The sequence below is a fragment of the Monodelphis domestica genome, chromosome 5 (genome assembly GCF_027887165.1).
Source record: "Monodelphis domestica isolate mMonDom1 chromosome 5, mMonDom1.pri, whole genome shotgun sequence".
NCBI classification, from domain to species: Eukaryota; Metazoa; Chordata; class Mammalia; order Didelphimorphia; family Didelphidae; genus Monodelphis; species Monodelphis domestica.
The window spans coordinates 147,918,612-147,944,848 of record NC_077231.1 but is presented as its reverse complement, the minus strand read 5'-3'; the positions used below and the strand labels follow the sequence as shown (position 1 = coordinate 147,944,848).

The 26,237-nt window shown below is 33.1% G+C and overlaps 1 protein-coding gene across 9 annotated transcripts in view; it reads left to right on the top strand.

The window, feature by feature from the left end:
* UPF2 (UPF2 regulator of nonsense mediated mRNA decay) overlaps positions 1–26,237 on the top strand; it is a 183,215-nt gene that overhangs the window by 36,226 nt on the left and 120,752 nt on the right. For 7 of the 9 annotated variants that reach the window (XM_016426031.2, XM_016426030.2, XM_056799442.1 and 4 more), the window contains 4 exons: positions 7,189–7,386; positions 14,949–15,098; positions 20,713–20,816; positions 25,076–25,161. In XM_016426031.2, the coding sequence (XP_016281517.1) occupies positions 7,189–7,386; positions 14,949–15,098; positions 20,713–20,816; positions 25,076–25,161 (538 nt within the window). The remainder of the gene's footprint in view (positions 1–7,188; positions 7,387–14,948; positions 15,099–20,712; positions 20,817–25,075; positions 25,162–26,237) is intronic. The other 2 variants (XM_056799445.1, XM_056799444.1) reach the window with 1 other exon arrangement.

The following is a 26,237-nucleotide window of genomic DNA, read 5'->3' as shown; positions in this document are numbered from 1 at the left end:
ATCAGCTATGTAATTCCTAAATGAAAAACTCAAGTCAGCCGTCAGCCTTTTTTGGAGTTTAATTACAATAGGAGCAAGAAAGGAATTAGAGATATATATATAGAGAGAGAAAGGGGAGAGAAGGGAATAGGGCTTAAATACCCCTTCTGTTTAGGCTGGGCCAAAAGGCCCAAGCCCTTAGATAGCTGGGGCAAAGAAAAGAGATCAGTCCCTATTACTCACGTGTCCAAAATGGAGAAACAGTCTCAGAGGCCCCCACCTTCAGCTTCCTTCAGAGCAAGCTCCTCAGAGCCCAGGAACCACACCGCTCAAAAACTCCACCCCTCCAGTCTCCAGACCCTCCTATCTTTAAGGACACCATCCAAGTTGCCTCCCCTCAGTCCTCACATCTACCAATCACTCTTCATCAATTTCCCTGTCAATGGAGGCTCTCGCTTAACCCAGGACCGCCCAGAGGTTTCTGGCTTTTGCACATGTCTGTTGAAGGTCATATTTTTCAAATGATTAAATCTTTACTCCTTTGTTACAGCCCTTTCTAAATCCTGTTAACTTGAGTATGGTAGAGATTGGAATAATTAAATTTTGATCTAGGCTGCAGCCCTTACTCAATCCTATTAGGACTGAATAGGGTGGAGATTTATTCCAAGTATCTCCATTGTATCAATTCTAAAATCAATCAAGACTCAAAGAAATTCCTGTTCTATGCTTAAGCATAGGTCAAAGTCCTTTCCATTGTTCAGCAAAGGGTTTCTGTCCTAAAGTAATCTTAAGAAGGGAAGAGAAGGAACCTCCCATGCCAATGGAGTTCCCATTCCAATAGACTATCAGTAAGAAATTTTCCAAGTATGAAATATCCCAATGGTGAAATTTTCAACAATTATAAGTCTAAGGAAATTTGAGGTTTACAACTAGATTGAGTTTTCTTTGTTTCTGATTCCTCCTTTAATAATCCAGAGCACTGATCTCCTTTATTTATTTTATTATTCTTATTATTTACCAATTACATGCAGTAACAAATTTCTACATAAATTTTCTGAAGTTATGTGTTTCAAATTGTCTCCCTTCCTCCCTTCCCTCTCACTTCCTAGAGCTGGCAAGCAAGGTGATCTGGGTTATCCATGTATGATCATACAAAACATTTCCATATTGTTAAATCTCCTTTATTTTTTATACCACACCAAATGGTTTTGATGACACTGCTGCTTTATAATATAGTTTGAGATCTGGAAGTCTTATTTCCTGTTCATCCCATGTTTTCATTATTTTCTTTGATCCTCTAGATCCTTTGTTTCTTTAAATTAATTTAATCTGTAAGGTATGCATTTGATAGTTTGATTTGTAATGCATTTAAACTGTAAATTAACTTTAATACAATTTTAAATTACATTTGCACAGCCTCCAGCTATTTTAGTTCTTTATTTCATTAAAGTGCAATTTGTAATTGAATAGATACAAGCATTTTATCTTTTTTTTTTTTTTAGTTTAATGGTCTAGTATTTTATCTATTTTGTGTTTATTTATTTCAAAAAATGTTTTTTTAAACCCTTACCTTCCATCTTGGAATCAGTACTGTGTATTGGTTCCAAGGCAGAAGAGTGGTAAGGGCTAGGCAAGGGGTTAAGTGGCTTGCCCAGGGTCACACAGCAAAAGTATATGAGGCCAGATTTGGACCCAGGACCTCCCATCTCTAGGCCTGTCTCTCAATCCACTGAGCTACCCAGCTGCCCCCTTATTTTGTGTTTATTTTGAGTGAGATTTTATTTGCCAATATTCATTCTTGGGTTTTGTTCTTACTACATAGAAATGCTTTTGATTTTATGGGTTTATTTTGAAATGTCTTTGCTATTTCCCTAGGATTTTCTGAAGTCAAACATTATGTCATTAACTTATAGTAATAGTTTATCTCTTCTTTACTAATCTTATTCATTTGTTTATTCAGCTCCTTCCCCTTCTCACACAATAGAATGTATCATCTGGAAAATATATAGATTGTTTTTTTGTTTTTTGATTCTCGGGTCATTCTCTGGAAGTGAACATTCATAATTCTTCAAATATTAAATGTGTAGGTGTATATATGTTTTCCTCATTCAACTTGTTTTCCTCATTCAACTTGTTTCCCTCCTCATTATCTCATGTAATTCTTTCCAAGTTTTCTTTTAGATTCATATACTCATTTCTTACAGTTCATTAGTATTCCCTCACAGTCATATACCCTAATTGATGTATTTCCCCTCAATTTCTAGTTTTTTGCCATCACAAAAAAAAAAAACTGCTGTAAATATTTCAGAATAAAGGTTCTTTTCTTTTCCCCTGATTTCCTTGGGAAATAGATCCAGCAATGATATTGCTAGATCTAAGAATATACATAGTTTTATAACTGGGTGTAATTCCAAATTGTTCTCCAAAATAGTTGGATCAGTTCACCATTTCACCATTAGTTTTCCACATCCCCGCTTGCATTTTTCATTTTGCCTTTTTAGTCTTTTTAATGGTGTGAGATAATACCTTAGAATTCTTTTAGTCTGCATTTCCCCAATCAGTAATGACTTTGTGCATTTTTTCATGTATCTATATATGGCTTTGATTTCTTCAATTTTGATAATTCTTTGTATCTTTTGCCAATTTTATCAATTGGAGGATTGCTCTTATTTCCATAAATTTGACAAGTTCTCTAAATAGTTTAGATTTGAAATCTCTATATGAGAGTCTGTTTGTGAAAAAATTTCCCCCCAATTTTCTGCTTCTAATCTTGGGAAATTATATTTGTATGAAACCTTTTCAATTTAATATACTCAAAATTATCTGTTTTACATTTCACAATGTTCTCTCTCTCTTGTTTACTCACAAATGCCTCTCCTATTCATAAATCTGATAAGTAGCATATTCCCAATTCCTCTAATTTGCTTATCTCCTTTTATTTCTTGAGCATATATCCATTTTGATCTTAAATTAGTGAATTCTGTAAGATAGTGGTCTATACTTACTTTATATCTTATTTTCTAGTTGTTGCAGCATTTTTCAACAAATGGTGCTTTCTTATCCCAATAGCCTAGATCTATATTTTTGTCACATACAAGATTGCTAAAATCTTTTGTCACTGTTTATTGTATATCTGCTCTGTTCCACTGATGTCCCTTTGTATTTCTTAGCCAATTCCAGATTGTTTTGATAATTGCTGCTTTTATAATACTGTTTAAAATCTGATTTTAGACCTTTTTTATATTTTTCATTAATTTCCATGCTATTTATGATCTTTTGCTTTTCTAAATGTATTTGCCATAATTTTTTATAGGTCACATAGATAAATTTTTGGTATTTTGATTGGGATAGTGTTGAATAAGTAAATTTTTTTGTTACTGTTATTGTCTTTAATTCTCATTATTATTACCAGTATTTCTAGAGCTATATCAAATAATAGGGAAAAGAGAAGCATCCTTGCTTTAACTAACTCCTGTATTTATTTGGAAATGAGTATATTTTCATACTTCTGGTTTTAGATACTTTTTATGAAGCATAAAAAAGATTCTTTGCCAAAACTTTGTAGGTCCCCCCTTCTCCCTTTTAAGCATAAAGTTTCATTGTGCTTGTCAAAGACTTTTTCTTTATTTTGTGAGAATCATATAGTTTAGATGATTTTAATTTTAATATAATTGCTTGAATGTTGAACTAATCTTTACTCTGTGGAAAATTGCAGCTTGATCTAGAATGAATGTTTTTTTTGGGGGGATAAATTGCCATATTCTTTTCAATAAGTTTTTATTTAAAAAATTTGACCTGCTATTCATTAATGAAATTGACATAATTCTCCTGTGCATTATCCTTTCTTGGTTTAAACATTAGGTTTATAGCTGTATTATATAAAAGTCTGGGCTACTACTTTGTATATTATTAGTATTAATTATTCATTAAAAGTTTAATGGAATTCTTCTGAAAATCCATCAGGATCAAAAAATTTTTTTCTGTCATTGTTTCTTTATAGCTAGTTTAGTTTTCTTTTCTAAAATTGGATTATTTATGATCTGGTGTTTTGTGTTTTTAGCTTTGTTTAGCATATAGTGCAGAATAGTTTTTTTCCTTCTGGTTTAATAATGATTTCACATATTCATTTTCAATTTTGTTGGTTATTACCTCCCTTTTCTTTTTAATCCAGTCGTGATTGAAGGCTTATCAATATTTTTAATCTTTTTAAAGAACCTGATTTTAGTAGTAGTTATCATTTCTACAGTATTTTTGGTTTCTAACATATTTATTTCTAATTCAATTTCCTCTTGTGCTTATTTTTGCTCTATTTATTGGATTTCTCACTAAAAAATGTTAACTTCATTAATTCTTTCCTTTTTAGTTTTCTGATTTTTTTAAGGTTATGATTTTCCTCCTGAGAACCACTTTACCTGTATCTCAGAAATGTTGATTCATCATTATCATTTTCTTTTACATAATTATTGTTTTATGATTTATTCTTTTGGCCTACTCAGTATTTAAGATTTTGTTGTTAAATTTCCATTCAGTCTGTGCCTTTTTTGTTTGTACCCTCTAAACTAGTTACTATATTTATTGTGTTTTGGTCTATAAAGACAGTATTTATTATTTTTGCCCTTTTTGTGTTTATTTAAATTATCTTGATGCTAAGTTCTAAGTAGTGCTGAGAAATACATATATTCTTTAGAAGAAATTTTAGTCCTTAATTGTAGTTTCTCCAGTACTTTATTCAGTTCTGTATGTATATTAAACCAAACTAAGTAAAAAGGCAATGTATTGTATGTAAAAAGAAAGGAACTCTCCCCAAAAATTCCAGTTGAGGAAAAAACCCAGTACTAGAGACAAATGAAGGAAAACTTAACTTTTATAACTAATTCTAAATAGATTAAAAAACCCAATAAAAAGAATGACATTACATAAGAAAACATCTGTTGGTTAAAAAACACATATCTCAATAAATTAATCCTATACAAAGAAGAAAATTGAGAAGCTTCAACAAAATTTATTTTGTATCAGGTAAATCCAAAAGGCAAGAGTTGTAATCATTCCTACTGGAAAAAAACAAAAATTAAAATTTGCAACATAAAAAGAGATAAATGAGGAAACTACATTTGCAGAAAGGAAACACAGACAACAAGCCAATATCATTAAACTTACATTATCTAAATAAAAAAAATGAATTGAAATTAAAGACAGTAATACAATAATAATCTGAGAATTTTTTTCATTTCTCAATTTTTAACACATCTAACAGAATTAAAAACAAAGCTGAAAATGTAAAATTGAACAGATTTCTATAGAAATTTGAAGATAGTTATAACAACTTCTAACCAGAGTTTGCTAAAGATTGCACATGATTCTTAGTGCCCAATCAAGGTGATGAATTAGGGCATAGATGTAAATACAAATATAAAAATGGAGAAATAAGAAACATATTCTTTGTAGATTAAAATGCAATAAACATAATCTGTTTGTGGAGTACAAATGAGACACAGACCCAAATTGAGTCAGAAAAATGTAATCTTGAATAATGAGTGAGCCAAAGATGAAATCATAAAAATAAAATTATGTGAGTCAGATAAGAGGAACTATTTATATTTTGGGTGTCTAACTCCTTTCTTAGAAATCTGATACAAAGACTTCTCAACCAGACCTAGAAATGGGAGGTTCTATGTTCAAATCAGGCACTTCCTAGCTATGTGACCCTGGTCAAGTAACTTTATCCACATTGTCTAGCCCTTACCACTCTTCTGCCTTGGAAGCAGTACAGAGTATTGATTCTAAGATGGAAGGTAAGGGTTTAAAAAAAAAAAACTTCTCATTTGACTGTTTCCTTTCTTAACTTCCATGCATTAATTTTATTTGTGTAAAAGCTCTTCAATTTAATCTAATAAGAGGTTTTTTCTTAATTTTGTAATTTGTCTCTGGTCAGAAATATGTGTCCTACCTATAACTATACAAGACATATAAATTACTTCTAGTTTTTTTATAGTATGTGTCAGTCTGACTGACAAGGGTTTGACACAAGAGAGAGAGACCAGAGTGAGGTGATATAGTAAGACTTTATTGGAGGAAAGGAAGCGAGGGGTAGGATAATGGATGGAAGATGCAGCATGGGGGAGAGGTCCAATGCCAGGAGAGATGGCTATGGAGACCCCTGGTGGGGGTAAGTGTCAGGAGGGAGCAAGGGGGGGTCTGACACCAGTGAAGATGGCTGCTAAATCCCTACCTGAGTGGGGAAGGGTGTAATCTCTTATAAGGGTTGGAGGAATAGTGGGTTGTCAGGGATGAGTTAACTTGCCTCTGAGCAAGGTAAGCTACTTGGATTTAAGTTCATTGGTTGTTCCTGAGGGGGTGAGGGGTTTGGTTCTCAGGCTGTACTCAGCCATGCAGGACAGGCTGAGGAACAGAATCTTGGTGTTCTTCTAGGCAGGTATTGGGGTTGGCAGGTGATGGAAAAGGAGGGCCTGTTATTTTCAGTAGGGATTGGGGAATGGGGGTCTTGGTCCCACAATCTGTCAATATAATATTTAAGACTTGAGTCATATTGCCATTTTGTATTTATTGTGGATGATATTGGCATCGCTATTCTCTTTGGAAATGTCTCCAACATTTAAAGAATGTATAATTTTATTAAAGTGATAATACTAATAGTGCATAGCCATGTGTTATAAAAGCTATTAACTATCAGATCAGTTCTCTAGGTATTAAATACTTTAGAAATGCAGGGAAAAAGATAACCATCCCTTAAGATGTCACAATGTGCCTCTGGAAGTAGATAGAACTTAAGGACATAGATATTCCATTAGTCATTATAGTTTTATAATTTACAAATATAGACCCAATATATCAAACAACTAAATTTATTTTATTAAATTTAGTGTTCAGAGTAAATATTGATTTTAAAAAATATACTTGTGTCTCCCATTTCACATTATATTATGTTTTTTTCAGTGGTTTGATAAAATTTTTGAATTTAAAAAAAACTTATATTTTGTGATTTAAAGTTGAAGATGATTTTACAGTTATAAAAGTTTGTTCTTTTTAAATGTAAAGTAACATTATTTTGAATATTTCTCACCGTCATCTGCATATGAAGTATAACATGATAGATTTAAAATGAAAATGCTTATTGGGTAGAATATAAATTTTTATTTGTTATGTTCATTATGTATACAGTGGCACTAACTATGTATGTTTTGTTTGTAGAACATGGGCCTGGAATTGATATCTTTACACCTGGTAAACCTGGAGAATATGACTTAGAAGGTGGTATTTGGGAGGATGAAGATGCTCGAAATTTTTATGAGAACCTTATTGATTTGAAGGCTTTTGTTCCAGCCATTTTGTTTAAAGACAATGAAAGAACATATCAGAGCAAAGACTCTAATAAAGAAGATTCCAAAGGTAACATTACAAATAGCCTTAAAATATGTTCAAATTTAAAAAAATATATATTTTTCCTAAGGTTATTTCTTTAGTTGAAGTTAAGATTAGATTGTTAGTTTTAAGATTTTTGAGATGGTAATCTGGAATAAATTTTGCTCGATAGATCATTTAGTTGAGATGATTAAAGCATACTATTATTTGTGCTGGTAATATATTGGTTTCAATATACTCCAACTAGTGATTGTATTTATTAATACTTAATGAATGCATATAAAATTCTGGTAAGGAGTGTTTCCTCAAAGTGGGACAGGTGGTGTGTAAATTGATATTATAATTGATGATTCTTATAGTTAAAGCTCATAGGTATTCTCTTCAGATTAATATTTCAGTGCAAAAAGTTTCCAGTCTTTTGTGAGGACATCTTTTTGATTCCTCAAAGCTTAAAAAGGAGATTACTTATATAATCCTTGATTTGTCTGAATGTAGGGGTTACTGTAGTTTCTGGAAATTCAGGGAATTCTATGATTCCTACTGGAACTTGTAGCACACTCCTAAGTGAAGGATATATGCAATATAGATATTCCTATGTAAAGACTTTGAGATCTGCCAGTAAATCCTGATACATTGTTGGAACTTCATTGGTAGATGTTTCAACAATGTTTTTAAAAAAAAAACTACTTTGTTGCTCAGTGAAGTGTGATGCCTGGGAGTTGTTTGCTTTGTGGTTGTGCAGATATCCTTAAAGTATTTAGCACTAAAGTGTCAATATGTCATCATTTACATTTCTTTCCTAAGAGGAATGCATCATAGAATGTTTTTCATTTTAGGTTGTAGGTTATTTTTAGTTGAAAGTTTTTGTTGTTTATTTTTTTTTTAGGGAGGGAGTGCTGTCTATCTTACAAGATAGAAATCATTTCATGTTGCCTCTTCCATTGGGGATATGAACTAATCAGAGGGATCATAGTGGATAAAAATTAGCATCATGCTTTTGTGAAACTCTTTAAGTACAAAAATTAAATGTAACTTGAACTAATGCCATCTTTGTGGTATGTTATAAGACTACTTTAATTAAGTTACTGGCTTTAAGATAGATCTATCGTATACTAAATTTCAGTAAAGAGTAGGATAGCACACTTAAATTTTTTTCTGTTTCTGTAATACTTGTAATTCTCAAGTTTTTCTTTGTTTGAGATTAACTTTTAAAATATTAGTTGACTAAACAGTTTTCCTGATTTTTAAGACTTTAAGAAAAATTTTTTATCTTCTAAACTGGGTTGCCACAACCATACTTATATTCTACTATAATATGTACTATAAATATGCCTTTTATTTATTGGTACTATTTGTTACTTTTTTCTGAGGCCAATACGATTGGGGTGATATATGGCAGTAAAAATATAACATGAGAAAAATGCCTTTTATTAAAGTGTTATGTTCTTGAAAAATTTTCACTTCAGCTCTGCCAAATCACTTTCATTTTAATGATACATTCTTGATTTTGACTTTAATAGGTCTATCTCCTTCTTGCCTTCTCTTATGAGCTTTACCCAAAGTATATTTTCAATGGTTTGCAAAAGCATTATTTCCTGAATAAATGAGAGGTAGAAGGGGAAAGATCAGAACTTAGAGAAACCTATTATGACTCTTAGGTGGTTATTTTTTCCCATCTAAATTTTCTTTACTTACAAGATCATTCATAATCCAGTTCAGCAACCTTTCAATTCTTATTGCCATTGCTCTTCAGCTTATCTGAATTAAAGAAGGTTCATATTGACTTTATCACTGACCTGACTGACAACTGACAATCGATACTCTTTAAGCAGAGATCTGATCATATTACCTGTTGAAGAAGTTTTGAGGGTTCCTTGTTGTCTTGTCTCTAGGATAAAATATAAAGTACTCTGTTAAGCTTTTAAAGCCCTTTGCAATCTTGACCCCAGCTTATTTCACTAGCCTCCTTGTTGTTCCCTGGACAAGATAGTCCATCTCCTATTTCCTTGCCTTTGGGCAAGCTATGTGCCCCCCTTGCTTGGAATTTACTCTTTCCTCACCTCCACTTAGGGTAATACAAGTATCATCACCATGTATTATTAAAATGCCCTACAACTTGGTCTTCCTATATCTTGTATAATTTTAACCCTTTTCTTTTTTCCTTTACCTTTTCTTTTTTGTTGTTGCAAAAACATTCTTTATGTTAAAACACTCTTTAACTTTTATGCAAGATTCAGTAACTATTTTTTAAAATAGATTTTTGTTATCTTTTATTGTTATATGGGTTATATCTCTTGTGGCATGCCTTCCTTTTCCACTTAGAGAGCTATCCGTTATAACATTTTTTTTCCCACTAGAGAAGAGGAAAAAATAATCAACAAAACTGATAAATACTTTGAAAAAAATCTGACATTATATGCCGTATTCTATATCCATGGGACTCCCCCTCCTCAAAGGAATGGAGGGAGTTGTTTTCTCATTATTTCTCTTTTGGGAGCCAAGCATGTTCTTTATAATTTCACAATATGAATTTTCCTTTTGTTTTATGTTGGGTGATTCTTTATAATTACATTGCTGTAGTATGACATCAATGAAAAAAAGAGGATAAGGATCTCTTATCTGGTGCCATGTTATCTGATCATTGTTATTTCTCTCTATTCCATTATATGTGTATGCATATACACTTGCACGCATATATGCACATGCCCCACTCTTTTATCCAGATTATTCCTATTTCCTTCCTGTCTTTTCTTTACATATGCCTGCTTAGTTCTGCTGATATGTTTTTACCACTTCTATTTTCATTCCAAAACTTCTCAGGGAGCTCTTGTTGCTCAGGATCTAGCTACCCCACTTGTGGCCTCTTTATTCCCCTGTGACTTTCCAGGCAGTGCTTTGTGGCTTCTCAGCCTGCCTGGGGCCATTGTCTTTTCCCCCTGTATTGTCCAGGGAGTACTGAATCACCCTAAACCTTACAGGCCTCCTGTCTTATGGTCTGCCTTCTGAGTCTGGCTGTTAAGACATGCTTTAGCTCTGGATCTAAATATTAGTCTTCTGCCCACTGGGCCTTCTTCTCCACAGCCCTGGAGGTAGTTTCCAGACCAAATTGACCTCATATTGCTAGTTTCTGCCTCCTGTCCAAACTCTCTCATTTTGCATTTTCTCCTATGGGGAGTTCTTGCCTGTTTGGGAAATAGGCAGGCCTTTAGGAGCTAGCTCATAGGACTCAGTCTTACCACCTGCCATAAGCTTGGACCTTTTTAATTACTTCTCTTTCCAGTCACTGATAATTTGTCTGTATTTACTCCTTAATAACTAACTTACTTCCTCCCTGTCATAGTCTCTACCCCAGTGGTTCTGAACCCTTGGCTGTTGTTATAGAAACCTTCCTTTCCTTTGTACCCTCTGATTTGCCTATTCTATGGTTAACAAATTTGCTTTCATTTTAAACATTTTTTCTTTTTCATTCCTTCCATCTTCTGGCATTCCACGAGAACTAGCTTGTTCTGGATGACATGGGATCCCTAGCCACACTCTCTAGTATCAGATACACTTTAACTTATATCCCCAACTTGATGGGGGAACTGGAACACTCCTTGCTTCTCATTTTCTATTCAGTACTTTCTCTATCACCACCAAGTAAGCTGTCTTCCTGTGAGGTTCATTCAGTCCATATTTATCACACCATCAAGATTTTGATAGAAGTTACATTCTGATAATGGTACTTGGTATACTCTCCTTTCTTACTTATTGAGTTCAGTGCTTGTCTCCTCTTCTCTTCTCTTCTCTTCTCTTCTCTTCTCTTCTCTTCTCTTCTCTTCTCTTCTCTTCTCTTCTCTTCTCTTCTCTTCTCTTCTCTTCTCTTCTCTTCTCTTCTCTTCTCTTCTCTTCTCTTCTCTTCTCTTCTCTTCTCTTCTCTTCTTCTCTTCTCTTCTCTTCTCTTCTCTTCTCTTCTCTTCTCTTCTCTTCTCTTCTCTTCTCTTCTCTTCTCTTCTCTTCTCTCTCTCTTCTCTTCTCTTCTCTTCTCTTCTCTTCTCTTCTCTTCTCTTCTCTTCTCTTCTCTTCTCTTCTCTTCTCTTCTCTTCTCTTCTCTTCTCTTCAACTCATACCTTCCTTCTTAGAATCAATGCTATGTAGTGGGTCTAAGGCAGAAGAGTGTTAAGGGCTAGGCAATGGGAGTCAAGTGACTTGCCCAGTGTCCCACAGATAGGAAGTGTCTGAGTTCAAATTTGAACCCAGGACTTCCCATATCTCTGGGCCTGGCTCTCAATCCACTGAGCCACCTAGCTGCCCCCCACCCCCACCCTTGTGCTTGTCTCAAAGTCTTTTCCTTCCTAATTCCTGCCAACACACTAATGGATTTCAACATACCTATTAATAGGATCTCAAGCTAGTTTTTCAATTTAAATTTTCCATGACTTACTCACAAACTCTACTTTAACTTATACATAGTGATAATCATATGCTTGATTTTGCTATCACTCATGAATGTTCATGAACTCTGATATTTCTTTTGCTGATTAACATTTTATATTGATCTGTTTCCCTTTTATTACCCCATATCCTATTCTTTCTCACTATGCTCTCCATTTTCTACCCTCAATTCTTTCCTGATCATCATCCCTGCACTGTGTACACCCCTTTCCTTATCTTGACCCCTTGGTGAATCAATTCAGCTATACATTATCCTGTTCTATTAAATTCTTGGCCCTCTTATTCTATCAACCATGTCTTTGCTAAATCCTAACCTTGTATTACTTGCACTCTCTGCTTACTGCCTTTGTTCCTTTTCACATATTGACAAATGAATCTGAAGAAAACTGAAGCTTATAGTGACTGGGTCTACTACTAATTTGAGTTCTACAGCCTTAAAGTGGATCCTCATTTCATCAAGACAGTCATCTTGCACCTTCCTAATTCATTCACTATCTCACTTGCTGCAATGGCTTTTCTAAATGTTTCCATCCCCCTTCACTCTTCCTCAGAAACCTCCACCCCTCACTCTTTCCATTAAGAAATTTACTTCATTCTTCAGCAACAACAACAAAAAAATGAGTCTATTCACAGAATTCTTTTTTTTTTCTCCTCTCCAACTTACATCACTGAGGTGTTTTTTACTATTATCCCCTCCTTCATCCCTGTTTCATATCAAGAAGTGACACTTGGCAAAGGAAATCCCTCTGCTTGCATTCTTGTTCCCATTTTACTTCATTTTCTCCAGTAAATTGCCTTTCATCTACACTTTGACTAATAATGTTGACTATAAACATAATTGTGTCTTCTTCCGTCTAAAAAAAATACCCTTTGTTCTGTTCATCTATACCAACTTAGTCTTATATGTCGCCTGTCTTTTGTGGCTAAATTTAAGAAAGCCCCTTGGTTTATTTATTTTTTTGCCTTTACTTCTTTTCCTGTTTTTTTTTTTAATTAAAAATTACATTTTAATGGATTTTTTTTTACAATGAATTTCTCATTGTATTCCTTCCTTTGCAGAGAGCATCCCATTTTACATGCTTTTATAAGGCATATTTCTTAAAGAAAGAGGAAGGAGAAGGGGGAAAATATTGGCAAAAGAAAAAAAGTCCAAGAAGTCTATATATATGTGAAAATAAATTTAGTCTTCCACTTCTGTGGACCTCTCAGTTCTACAAAAGAGTAGGGTGGAAGTGTCTTGTCATAACTCTCTGTGGGGCTGTGCTTATTCTTTTGTAATTTGCAACATTCACTTTTGTCCCTGTGTGATTGTTCTTTTCAGTCCATTCCATTGTGGTATTCACTGTAATATGGTTATATATATTTTTCTTACTCTACTTTGCTCTGCATCAGATGATGTAAATCTATGCACCTCTAAATTAATAATATTTGTCATTTCTTGCAGCATGGTAACATTTCATTCCATTTATGTACCATAATTTGTTTAGCCAATTCCATAGTCAATGGGTATTTATTTTTTTTCCAGCTGTTTGCCATCACAAGAAGTGCTACTATAAATATTTTGATGTGCAGATTGATGAATTTTTAAAAATTAAATTTTATTTTCAAATGAAGAACCACCTCTCTAATCTTTCCCTTCCCTGTGAGAAAGCAAGACAAAACCCCAGTTACAAGCATGTATATAGTCAAAGTAAATTTCCAAATTAACCATATCTGAAAAAAATATGTTTTGGCTACTTTTTATAAGTGATCCTCTTGTGGTATAAACATAGTAGTGGAATCCTTTGAGTCAAAGGGTATGACTATTTTTGTCCCTCTTATTTGCATAATTCCAAATCGCTTTCCAAATCACAAGCCTATCAGAAATGCAGTAGTGAAAAGTAGTGTCTTTTTTTCTAAATAATCTGTGGTCTGGCTTCTAACTTTTTCTTTCAACTGAAACTCGTCTCTTAATTGCCAAATCAAATTACTTTTTTCATCCTTCTTGACCATTCTTTAGGATTTAACACTGCTCATCACTTTTTTATCCTTGATACTTTCTCCTAAGTTTTTATTACATTGCTCTTATCCTTTGGTTTCTCCTCCTACCTGTCTGACTCCCAGTCTCCTTTGGTATATCCTTATTTAGTCTGCTAACCAAGGGGATCTGAGGCCTTCTATTCTTCTCCTTCTTTATTATTTCATTTATTGATCTCATCAGCTTTATAGATTCAGTTTCCATGCAAAAGATTCTCCATTTTATTTTTTTCTAGCCCCTACTTTCTTCCTGACCTCCATTCTCACATTTCTAGTTGCCCTAGTATCATCTTAAACGAAATGTCCTGTATATGTCTTAAAGTCCGCATGTTCAAAACAGAATTTATTATCTTTTCTTATAAAACTTCCTCAGATATTTTATCTCCCATATTATCTAATAGCATACAGAATACATAGTAGATAACGTAATATATAATATATATATATATATATACACACACACACATTTAATTATACATATACTCACACTTAATTACATCTCTGAAATTATAATGGGGAGCAGTATAATAATCTGATTTGTTCCTTGTTATCCTCCTAATGCCTAGCACAGTGCCTGGAACATATTGGGCACTTAAAAATACTTGATTGGTTGATTTGCTTTTCAGTCAGAGCTAGCTTTTTAATACCCCTTTTCTGGAATGGGCAATATACTTGTCAAGAGCTCTGATGATCCTATATAATACCATCATGTTAAATTTTCTTTCAGATTTGTTGCTAGCTAAAATTTAAAGAACATGATTACTTTTAAGTGTTCTAGACTTAGAAGTGAAATGAAATTATTTAATTAAATACTTGTCTATTTAAATGAGAAGCAGTGTGGTATAGTGGGTAGAGAGCTGACCTTTTAGCTAGGAAGACCTCTCAAGTCCAGCCTCTGATACTTAACAGATTCTGTGATTCTGAGCACATCACTTAATCTCTCTATTTTCTAGGCTACTCTCTGACTTTAAGTTGCAGAGAATGCATTGTACCTGCATTGGTAGAGAGTTTTCTGCAAAGGGAATTCCCTATACCAATGAAATCACAGGTCTAGTCCCAATCCCTGCCCCTATTTTACACAGCACACTTGAAATTAGTAACACACAATTCAAAGATCCTTTTGCTGTCTCTTGAAATAGAGTCAAAGGAACCTAAGGATAATAAAGATGTGTCAAATACAGATGATTTGGAACTTGAGTTGGAGAACCTGGAAATTAATGATGATACTTTGGAATTAGAGGGTGGTGATGAAGCAGAAGACCTTACAAAGAAACTTCTTGATGAACAAGGTAAAGCATAATTTTTGTAAAACATTTAGATTTAATTTTTGGATAATTTTGTACATAAACCCCTTTTATTAGGATACAAGACACTAGAAATTTACAGCTATTGACCCTGTGTCCTGAAGTTATTAGGTGATTACTTTGGCGGAACTGATCTTTATAATGAAAATGCTGTATATGTCTGCATGAATACAAATAATTAATATTGATAATTGGAGCACGTGGGAAAATGAGGAATTTAATTATTTGACAGTTTACTTTTACACTACCTGTGACAGCATCCCCCAAATACTGAATTTATATTAATTGCATGCTTTACAAATTAGCCATAAACTTATTTACACATAATTCTTAAGTTGAATAGGTATGTAGTGAAGATACACATTATTATGCTAGTGTTCACAAGTTGCCTTATAAAACCTGAATTTGAAGGAACCTTAGAGGCTATTTAATCCACTTTTACCTGAACAGGAATCAGTCAATGAATATTTATTAAGTGCTCACTATGTATCAGCTATTTGCTAAGTGCTAGGTATAAAAGGAAAGGCAAAAATAGTCCTTTCCTGCAAGGATCTAGGGGAGATATCATGTAAATAACTAGATACATACAAGAGATATGCAGAATAGATGAAGGTACCTCATCTCACTGAGAGCAGAAGATGTTAGCTGCTGCAAAGACTGGGAAATGTCTCCTACAGAAGGTAAGATTTGAGCTGAATCTTGATGGAATCTAGGGAAATGGAGATTTGGAAGTGAGAGGAGCCAAGCATTCCTGATACTGGGATGGGGAGGCTACAGTCAGTGTAAAGTTGTTTTTTTTTTTCCCCAAGTAGGATAGCGTACGTCCATCACAGGGTACATAGGGGAAAGTAAAATGTCAGAAAATTGAAACACTTTGAAGGGATAGGGTTATGAAGAGCTTTAAACTATAAATAGGGTGTTTAGCTTTGATCTTAGAGGTTAGTAGGATTATGACATGGACAGGCTTGTACTTTAGAAACATCACTTTGGCAGCTAAATGGAGGGTAGATTAGAGTGGGAAGTGGTCATCAAACCTTCACCAGAAGAATTACAATTAGGGGCACTTCACCACCTCCCTAGGCAAACTGTTCTGCTTTTTTGTAGCTTTCCTCATTAAGAAGTTTTTCCTTATATCAAGCCTAAATTTTCCTCTTTTCAATTTAAATCCATTGCTCTACCCTTTTGGAACCAAACAGAACAAGTCAAATTCCTCTTCTTTGGTAACTCGTTAATTACTTAAAGATAGCTGTTGTGCCCTGATTTGCTTGGCTTTTCCCAGCCACCCTATACATCTAGTCTTGTCTTCTCTGGGGTGAACATCCCTAGTTTCTTCACTGATCCTCATGTGGTATGCAATTGATGTCCTTCATCATCCTTTTTTGATAAAGCTGCACAACATCCAGGGGAGAGAAATATTCTTCTTACATAATGCCAACAAGTGACCACAATACTCCAGATGTGGTCTGATCAAGGCATAGTATAGCAAGACCATTACCTCCCTAACCTGGACAGTGCCTCTTAGTGTCCCCCAGATAGGCTAATTGACTCATTGACTTTGGGGTCCACTAAGTTTCCCAGATCTTTTTCAGAATAAATTACTGCCTTGTCTTCCCTATCCTACTTGTGAAGTTGATCTTTAAAACTCAAAACGTATTCAGTGATGTAATATTGGATAACTCTAGATACCTGATTCACCTGAGATGTATAGTCTCCAATCCATATATGATTTGCCAGTTGAAACAAGGAGAATAGCATTGGGTATCATAGGGAAGTCTCAAGAAGCTGCTTTTCTGCTTTGAGACTTCACTCAGAGATTGAGCTTTCCTGTTTAAAAACTCTTAACAAACCCACTGTAATTAGCTGACCCTCAAACTGTGCTTCATATTCGTCTGTCCAGATATCTTTCCTGTTGTCCTGTGACTAGAATCTCTATATTCTAGTCCATACCTCTCTCTCTCTTTTTCATAAAAATAACACAAAAAGTTTTGTCAAATGCTTTGCTGAAGTCACTCTAGCTACTATATTCTTTATTAGTCTAGTAACCCTGTCATTTATTGAAATTGGTTTGACTGGCCTCTTCTTGATAAAGGTTCATTAGGTTCTTTGTGATCTCCACTTCAATTTCTATATGTTTCCTAACATATTTTTTATGTTTTTTCTGGAATACTTTTAATGTAATTGTGTAATTCAAGATTGAAAGTAAGTTTCTTGGTCACTATGAGATCCATAATGCTGAAATCACACAACTGGCAAACTTTAAAAAATGTCCCTTCTAATGTTATCAGCTAATATAAACAAGATCATGGTTAGTGTGAATAACGAATGAATCTCCTGAAATAGTCACATCATTTTGAATTTGTACTATTTGAAGTTATAATTATGTAAATACTCTATAGTTTAATGGAAATATATATCACAAACCTGAATAATGCAAATACTTGAGAGGATTCATTTTTCACACTACTAACCAACTGTACATTTTCCTGGCAGAAATTAGGTGGTGAAAATGAAATATTAGATTTGTTCCTAGGAAGTGAGCAAACATACTTTGAGAATTGGAGAAAAGAAAGATGGAAGAAATCAGTGTTTTAGAATTCTTTTTCCATTTAATTTGGAATAGAACAATGTTTATATTGGATAGTTAGAACGGGGAGCTTAATTTTTTATTTTCTTATTTATTTATGGGAGAAGCTAGATGATATAGTGGATTGAACTTTTGGATAAGAAGTCAGGAAGACCTCATTTCGCATTTGGTCTCAGAAACTTTTTGTGTCATGATGTGTCTCTGGGTTAAGTCACTTAACCCATTTCAGTCCAGATGTCCTCAACTGTAAAATGAAAATAATAATTGCATCTGACTCACAGAATTGTAAGAATCAAGTGAGTTAACATACACAATTCACTTTGCATATCTTAAAACACTATCTGAATGTTAGCTGTTATTATTGTTAGTAGTAATAGTTTGTATTTAATTTTAAAAACATACCCATCAAGTAGTATTTTCGATTCTTGAGAAGAAATAAAGATTTTAGTGCTCCCACTAATGACCATTTCCTGTATTTCACTGAAATAACATTTCTTATTGATAATATTAACTTGATAAGTTATTCTTTGTAAGTTTTAAAAATTTTGTTAAATGTAACTATGTTCAATAGAATTGAGTAGCTTCATTAATTTTTTTTAAATTGGATTTAAGTGATTTCACTTAACATCGGTCAAAGATGACAGAATCATAATAATGTCTATTGCATTACATTTATTTTTGAACTTAGTAATTTTTAATGGTAGCTACTTTATATATTCTTGGGTTTATTTTTGAAAGCTTAAAAAGTAGAGATACACCTATTAACTTTTGTTTCAACAAATTAAGTTTCATCAGTGATGTGTAGAGTAAGGGTCAGCAATGTAAGTATGATTTTGAGTAGCATAGCCAGAGCTATTGCAAAATTGTTGAGGAGGTAAAGTTTGTTTTTGGTGCTCTTACCTTTTTCTGGCATGACTTCCCCTCTTTCCCTTTTGATAACTCTCATCTTCTCTAGGTATGTCCTTTTATACTTCAGTTACCTGACCTGTGTCCCATTCATCTGAATAAGTTGTCATTTAATCTCAGTCATGCTTATCAAATGCTAAGGTATTAGCAGATAAGGAGAACTGGCCTTTTTCTAGAGTTGGATTGTAGAATGTGAATCTACATAAGAATCCTAAATTCTTACTCTCTGCCCCATTATGAAATTTAGAGGAGTGTTCCTTTAGGGATTCTGTACCATATTTGGACTGATGGGTCCTAGCACTGAAGGGAGAACCTCAATTCTCAATTGCCTGATGAATGAATTAATAAATGAATACTTAGCATGCCACCTAGATTGTCAATCCCAGTGGTTTGATGGCTTTACCTTGACCTGATTTCTTCCATATCTATATTATGAAACATTTTAGATTTCTTGGGATTTTGTAGTTACATACCTATTCAAAATTGTTGTGGAATGATAATAGTGAAGTGCAAATTAACTTGGATAAAAAGAAATCATTAAATTTATTGACTTCAAACCATAAACTTTAATGACTTTTTTACATTTAAAAAAAATTCACGTATATTTTCCTTTTGCTTTATTTGCTTATTTCATAAGATTTGACATAGAATAAAGTGACACATTTAAAATTTTTTCATCATGTAACCATACCCATTTCAGATGGTAAGCTTTTGAGCAGTCCACTTTTTTCATATTATTATAACAAGTGGGGTGTGTTGGAGCTGGCTCAAGAGAGCTAATTTTCAAATTTTTAGTACTTTTGAGTTGGATGTTAAAACACAGCCAACATACAGTTCAGTCAGCTCCAATTCAGGTAAAGTTTTTTCTTTAAAAGAAATGGTGCCAGTCACCACAGAGTGTATTTTAAATATATTATTGTCTTCTTTAAATATTTGCAGCTTTATTAATGGATATTTGAAAGTAAACTTAATTTTTGTTCCAATGGTATTAATTCAGTTCTGGGAATGAAGTCTGGAGTTGTTGTTGATGGTTTTTTTTTTAACTCTTTCTGTTTTAATATTGATTCTAAGAAAGAAGAGCAACCAGGACTTGGCAACTGGGGTTAAGTGACTTGCCCAGAGTAGTATGTGTCTGAGACCTGATTTGAACCCAGGTCCTCCTTGACACTAGGTGTGGCTCTTTATCCTCTGTATTAGCTAGCTGCCCCTTAACTATGAAATTCTTAAGCATTTTCTTATACTTAATATTTGGCACTGTTAAAATAATCAACTCTATCATCATTTTTATTTAGTGTTTGAAGCAAAACTAATTATTTAACATTTTTTCTGGATAAAATTGATTCTGTTTAACATCAATGTAATAAAAGTCAAATTGGCCTAGAAACTTTAGCTAAAGAACTTTAACTTGAAATTATTAAAATTAGTTAAGTCCTGGAAGATGAGTGGTTTATAGTTTATAAGCTGTTGCTGCTGCTAAGGTAGATGCATCCTATATTATCTATGCATTTTTCTCCTTTTGGTTGAGATCATTGAAATCAGGATCAACTAATATTCAAAAAGAACAAAAAATGCACATCATAAAAGCTTTGACAATTTTAAAGATTGCTAGTGGAAAGCAAGAAATTTGAAGATTTGATTTGAAGTATGATAAGTTTTTAAAAATTCCATTTAATAAAAATAATACTGCCATAACATGAAAATACAATTCAGGAATTCTTTACAAAATGTTTTTTAATGAAATACTTTATATTTAGTGATCACAAACATTAGTTTATCCTGTAATTCCTTATTTTTCTTTTATCACTGTAGCACTTCACTGCATTTTATAAATATTTACTTAAATAATTTTTTAAATAATATCCTCTATATATATTGGGCATTGGGGTGGGGCAGATTGAAATTTGAAGCATGAAATGAGTTATTTATAGAATCTTTGGGATACTCAGCACTTTCTCAGGTTGGCTTCAGAAAATACTCAGCATTTTCAATTATTTCAAAGGTCAAGAAAATAACCTTTAAACTTGGTATTTTCTCACATATTTGTATGTGTTCTTTCCTATTATGTTTGTGTTTTTTAAAGCATGTTTTATAATGATACTTTTTAATTAGAACAAGAAGATGAGGAAGCCAGTACTGGGTCTCATCTAAAGCTTATAGTAGATGCTTTCCTGCAACAGTTGCCGAATTGTGTTAATCGAGATCTCATAGACAAGGTATGGTTAATTTTATGTATCTTCATCCACAGACATGACCTAGTCTTATAGCATGCATGACCAATGTTCAATAGTACACTTAATGAGTCTGCACATGTTACATTTTAAAATCTTTCTTATGTGATGCATTAATAGTGTGCTTGTCAATAGAATATATTTGTGGAATTGTGTATTTTTCAGTTTTTATCTTCGTCATTGTGTCTTCAAATAGCTGACTCTTCTGACTGAATCTGGAAACATTTAAGTAATTTTATATAACCTAATAGATCTTGGAACTCTATATAGATTGCATCTGCCTGATTTTGGAGCTTTTTAGCCTAAAAGCCAGCAGCTGTATGGTTTGTGATTTCTTATTTGAGAAACTGTTCTCCTTTTTGATTATAGAGGCAACTGGAAGTACAAATTGATTATATGTCAATATTTTTCTCAACAGATATTTAAAATTTCGGCTGGCCACATTTCAATTGTGAATTATCTTGTTTATTTGGAACAATTTCTTACTTTTTCCACTAAGTTCTCTGTATATCCAACATCAAAGGAAAATTATCATCACTTTAAAATAGAAATGGCTTTGATGAATTGTAGAATCATACTGTTGTAATTATGTGACATTATTTTAACTCATATCTTAAAAGCTCTTGCCACTATTGACTACCAATAAATTCAGGATGGCTATGGATTGTGTCTTCCACGTCATCCAAACTCCCATGGCAATGGGTACTGGCTTCTATGACCCTAAAAATAACCTGTAGGGAGGAGGAACCAGAAAATGGTCAAGAAAAACAAATATTTCATAAAATCTCACAATTTTAGAGTTATGAGAGATTGCCTCTGCATTTATTTCTTGGATGAAGCTGATGTCCAGAGAGGTTAGGTCACTTCCCCAAGGTCACTCAGAGAAATAATATCAGAACTGAGACTAGAACCTAGATGATCTGGTTTCCTAGGAAAGTATTCATTTCATATGTGATTGTGTGTACATGCACATGCTGCTATGAATGTGCATGCTAGTAAGAGTGGCAGTCTGTTTACCCAGCACCCAGAATGAGGTGCCCATTCATAGTGTGGTTTTTTTAATGTCTCCTCTAAGATTGCAACAGTTGCTTTATTGCCCTGTTGTATTTATATATTTAGTTATAGCACAATTAAGTTTTTCTTTTTGTTTTACTTCAGCTCTCTAAAGGAGGGAATAGGAATTATAGCTTTAAAAAGCCAAGTGAAATTTTAAATGAAATTTAAAACATGAGGGATAGGGTTGGAGATATGAAGTTCTTCCTGCATAGTACCTGCAAATACACCAGCAGCCTTCATTTTCTCCACATCTGTATGAGATTCAGTGTGTAAGAAGGCAGCCTTTTTCCCCTTCCCCAAGGTAAATGCAGATAAATTAGACATGTCCTGCATGAATAGTTATTTAAACTTGACTTCCTTAGGGGTTCTATCTTATTATTAGTATTACTTGCCTTTAATTATTACTTTATACTTCTCCAAAGTATAACAAAAAGGTTTTTGTGTGTGTGTGTGTATATTTTATATACATATATAAAATATACAAACACATCTATATAATAGTTGGCTTTTAGCTATTGTGGAAGACCATGTAGGGTTTTTTAATAGCTTCAAATTAACTTTCCTGTTCTGCAATAAACAGATAAAAGAGGGTATTTTTAAAAAATTTTATTTGATCATTTCCAAACATTATTTATTGGAAACAAAGATCATTTTCTTTTCTTCCCTTCCCCCTTCCCCTCCCCCCCCCCCCACCTCTCCCATAGCCGATGCACGATTTCACTGGGTATCACATGTGTTCTTGATTCAAATCCATTTCCATGTTGTTGGTATTTGCATTAGAGTGTTCATTTAGAGTCTCTCCTCAGTCATCTATCCTCAGCCCCTGCAGTCAAGCAGTTGCTTTTCATCAGTGTTTTTACTCCCACAGTTTATTCTCTGCTTGTGGATAGTGTTTTTTAGATCGCTGCAGATTGTTCAGGGACGTTGCATTGACACCAGTGGAGAAGTCCATTACGTTCGATTGTACCACAGTGTATCAGTCTCAGTGTACAGTGTTCTCCTGGTTCTGCTCCTTTCGCTCAGCATCACTTCCTGGAGGTCGTTCCAGTCTCCATGGAATTCCTCCACTTTATTATTCCTTTGAGCACAATAGTATTCCATCACCAACATATACCACAATTTGTTCAGCCATTGCTCAATTGAAGGGCATCCCCAAAGAGGGCATTTTTGAAGCACAGAATTCATTATCAGAGATTGTTTTATTCCTTGGTTATACAAGAATATTTCTTATTTTTCCTTTTAGTTAATTCACTAACTTTTTGTGCTGTCTATATGTTAACAAAGTTTCAGTTCTAAGTAGGGTGTCAGAAATCTACTGTAGTACCAAAAGGATGTGATTTATGTTCCTCCATCTGTATTATTAAGAATAACCAATAATTTGAAAGTCCTAAGGGCCTAGAATAATTCAGATGTATAGGTTAAAAACTTATAGGAACTTTGGAATAAGTCAAATTTTATTCTTTGTTTTTTTTTAACTGATAAGCCTAGTAAAATGTCCTGTAAATTTAATGGATAACTTCTTTGAAGGCCATTTAAGAATTTTTGTAAATGTAGATTCACTCAAAAGACGATTATATTTTTATCTTTCTATTCCTACTGGCTAGCACAACGTTATGCATAAGCACATATACTTATTGATGAATTAATATTTGTAGATAATGGTTTTAAAACTTGCTGAGTACAGTTTAATTTTGATCAGAAATTGTCTGATTTTCCATTAAGGTGTGACAAACTTCCACTTTTTTTCAAGAGACCTACTTTTTGAAGAGTATTAATACTGAACCAATGAAGAGAATAGAAGTTTTTCATATATTATGGAAATCTGAGAAACCTCTCTCAGTCTAAAACACTAATTTATCCATGTCTGATGATGTTAATTAATCTTGAGAACTTTTGAAGATTGTTGTGAATTTCACTGTTAAAAGTTCATTTAAGTAGGAGCATCATCGTGTGCTGAAACAATTACTACACTAGGAAGGAGTCAGAAGAATTGAATTCTAGTCTTATTTCTTCTGCTTTCCTAACCAGATGTGACCCTGGGCAAATAACTCTTTTTGAGCCTCTGTTTTCTTATTTATAAATACTCATTGAACAACATACCTCACAGATTATCATGAGGAAAGTGGTTTGTAAATGTATAAACAATTTAATATTAACTTTAATATAGTATCTGTAATTATTTAAAAAAAACAACATTAGTCCATCAATTTTTCAAAGACCAAATTCAAATCCAGCCTCCGACACTTCCTAGTTGTGTGACCCTGGGCAAGTCACTTGACCCCCATTGCCTAGCCCTAACCACTCTTCTGTCTTGGAACCAATACAAAGTATTGATTCCAAGATGGAAGGTAAGGGTTTAAAAAAAAAAAAAGACCTTATAAATGTGCCTTTTCCAGTTTGTCATGTTTTTCAGCTATGTTAGAAATAATAGTAGACATTTGGGGAAACATTATACATATAAAATGTATTAATTGACAGATTACTTTAGGATTGTATTTGCAGTATAGTAAACTTTGAGCTACCAAGTTTTAGTTGTCATTATTCTGGAATCCCTTCAACAAATGAGATTTTTATGATTTGTTTCTATGAGTAATATATATTTCCTCCAATTTTTACTAAGTATACTTTTTATTCCTAATATTTTTTGTGATTTGTGATAAGTTTTTCTCCATTCTCTATTTTTCCCCAAATAATTTCTTGATAACTTCTTGACTCTCATGTGGTGAATACTGTTAAAAATTTTCCTATGTCTTTGCCAAACAAACATCATCTTGTTTCTGTTTTATTTTTCACTGAACACTTGGTTAATCAATAATTGAGGGATTAAAATTTCCAACAAGCCCCTCTTTATTTTAGTTGGCTATTAAGTTTATAAATTATATATGTGTTTTAGATTTGCATGGTGAAGGATTATATTCTGGAAATACAGTTCAGCTGGGCAATTTTTAGTTATGCTATTCTTAAGATTTATTTAGAAACATATTTATATTTTTTTATCACTTACTCCCTACCCTTAAGGTACCCCAGAGAGCCATATAAGGTCCTATAGATTTTGATGTGCTTGTAATACTTTTATCAGTTTTGTGAAACATGTAGGAATAAATATGAAACATTGTAGCAGGTTGAATTTTTGCTTTCTGTGTTAAATCCAAAGTTTTAAAAGAAAAAAGCTTGATTTTTTTCTATAGGCAGCAATGGATTTTTGCATGAATATGAACACAAAAGCAAATAGAAGGAAGTTGGTCCGAGCACTCTTCATAGTACCTAGACAGAGGTAAGCATTAAAAATATAGTAATTTGAGTTCTCTTTTGTTGCTCTAGTGATTATGTTTGTGCTCTAAATTCTAATTTGCCCTCCAGTATTATTCCTGTGTATTGAATTTATCCAGTCCTCAAATATCCATATTGAGTCCCTAACATTTTTTATTATTAGACTAATTGAAGTATTAATCATTTTTTGCCTACATTTTTATTTAAATAGTTATACTTTCTTTTTGGATTTACTTGTTATTTTAAGATAAAATATTTAAAATAAAATTAATAGAGTGCACTTATTTAAAACTTTAGCTTTAGTATCATGATATTTTGAGGGGTTTTCTGTTAATTCTTTGAGCTCTTTTCATATTCCATCTAGAGCCTAAATTCTTTTATGATGTCTTCAGTAGTTAGGCATAGCTATTAAGCATTCTCTGCAAATACTTTTTCAAACTGAAGACTGTTTTTAGCTTGTTCAAAGAATATTTCTTGGATTTATTGCCTGATTACTTTCTCTTGATATTCTTTTTTAGTTTTGTCATATTCATTATTGGAGATCCCCCCCTAAAACTCTCCTTAAGAAGTGTATTAATGCAAGGAAGAGTAATAACTTTTACTTTGAAGTATACCTACATTTAATTTTGTGTTATTTTGTATGTATGTGTAGGAGTGAAAGTACTCTACTATATTTTACTTATTTTTGACAGTGTGGTCAAGTTGCTTAACTATTCAGTGCCCCAGGCAACTAGCTCTAAGAATATAAATATCAGAAGAGTTGCTCTTCTTCAGTGGTGGAGAAATATTACACACCAAGTTTAAAAAAAAATCCAATCACTAAAAGCCACAATGAATAATATTTAGTAAAATATAAAATGTGAAATTACTGAAAACTTTATCTGTTAAAATATTGGGTGTGGTTCACTTGGGAGGAGATGGAATATTTTATACAAAATGGATAGTTATTTAAGATTTTTTTTGTTCTATTATAATAATTAATACAACTTACCTACAAGAAAATATGTGCTTTATGAAAACACAAAGAAAAACAGTTCTGATGTGTAGGGCAGGGATGAGGTAGTTTTTTTCTTCCAAGTT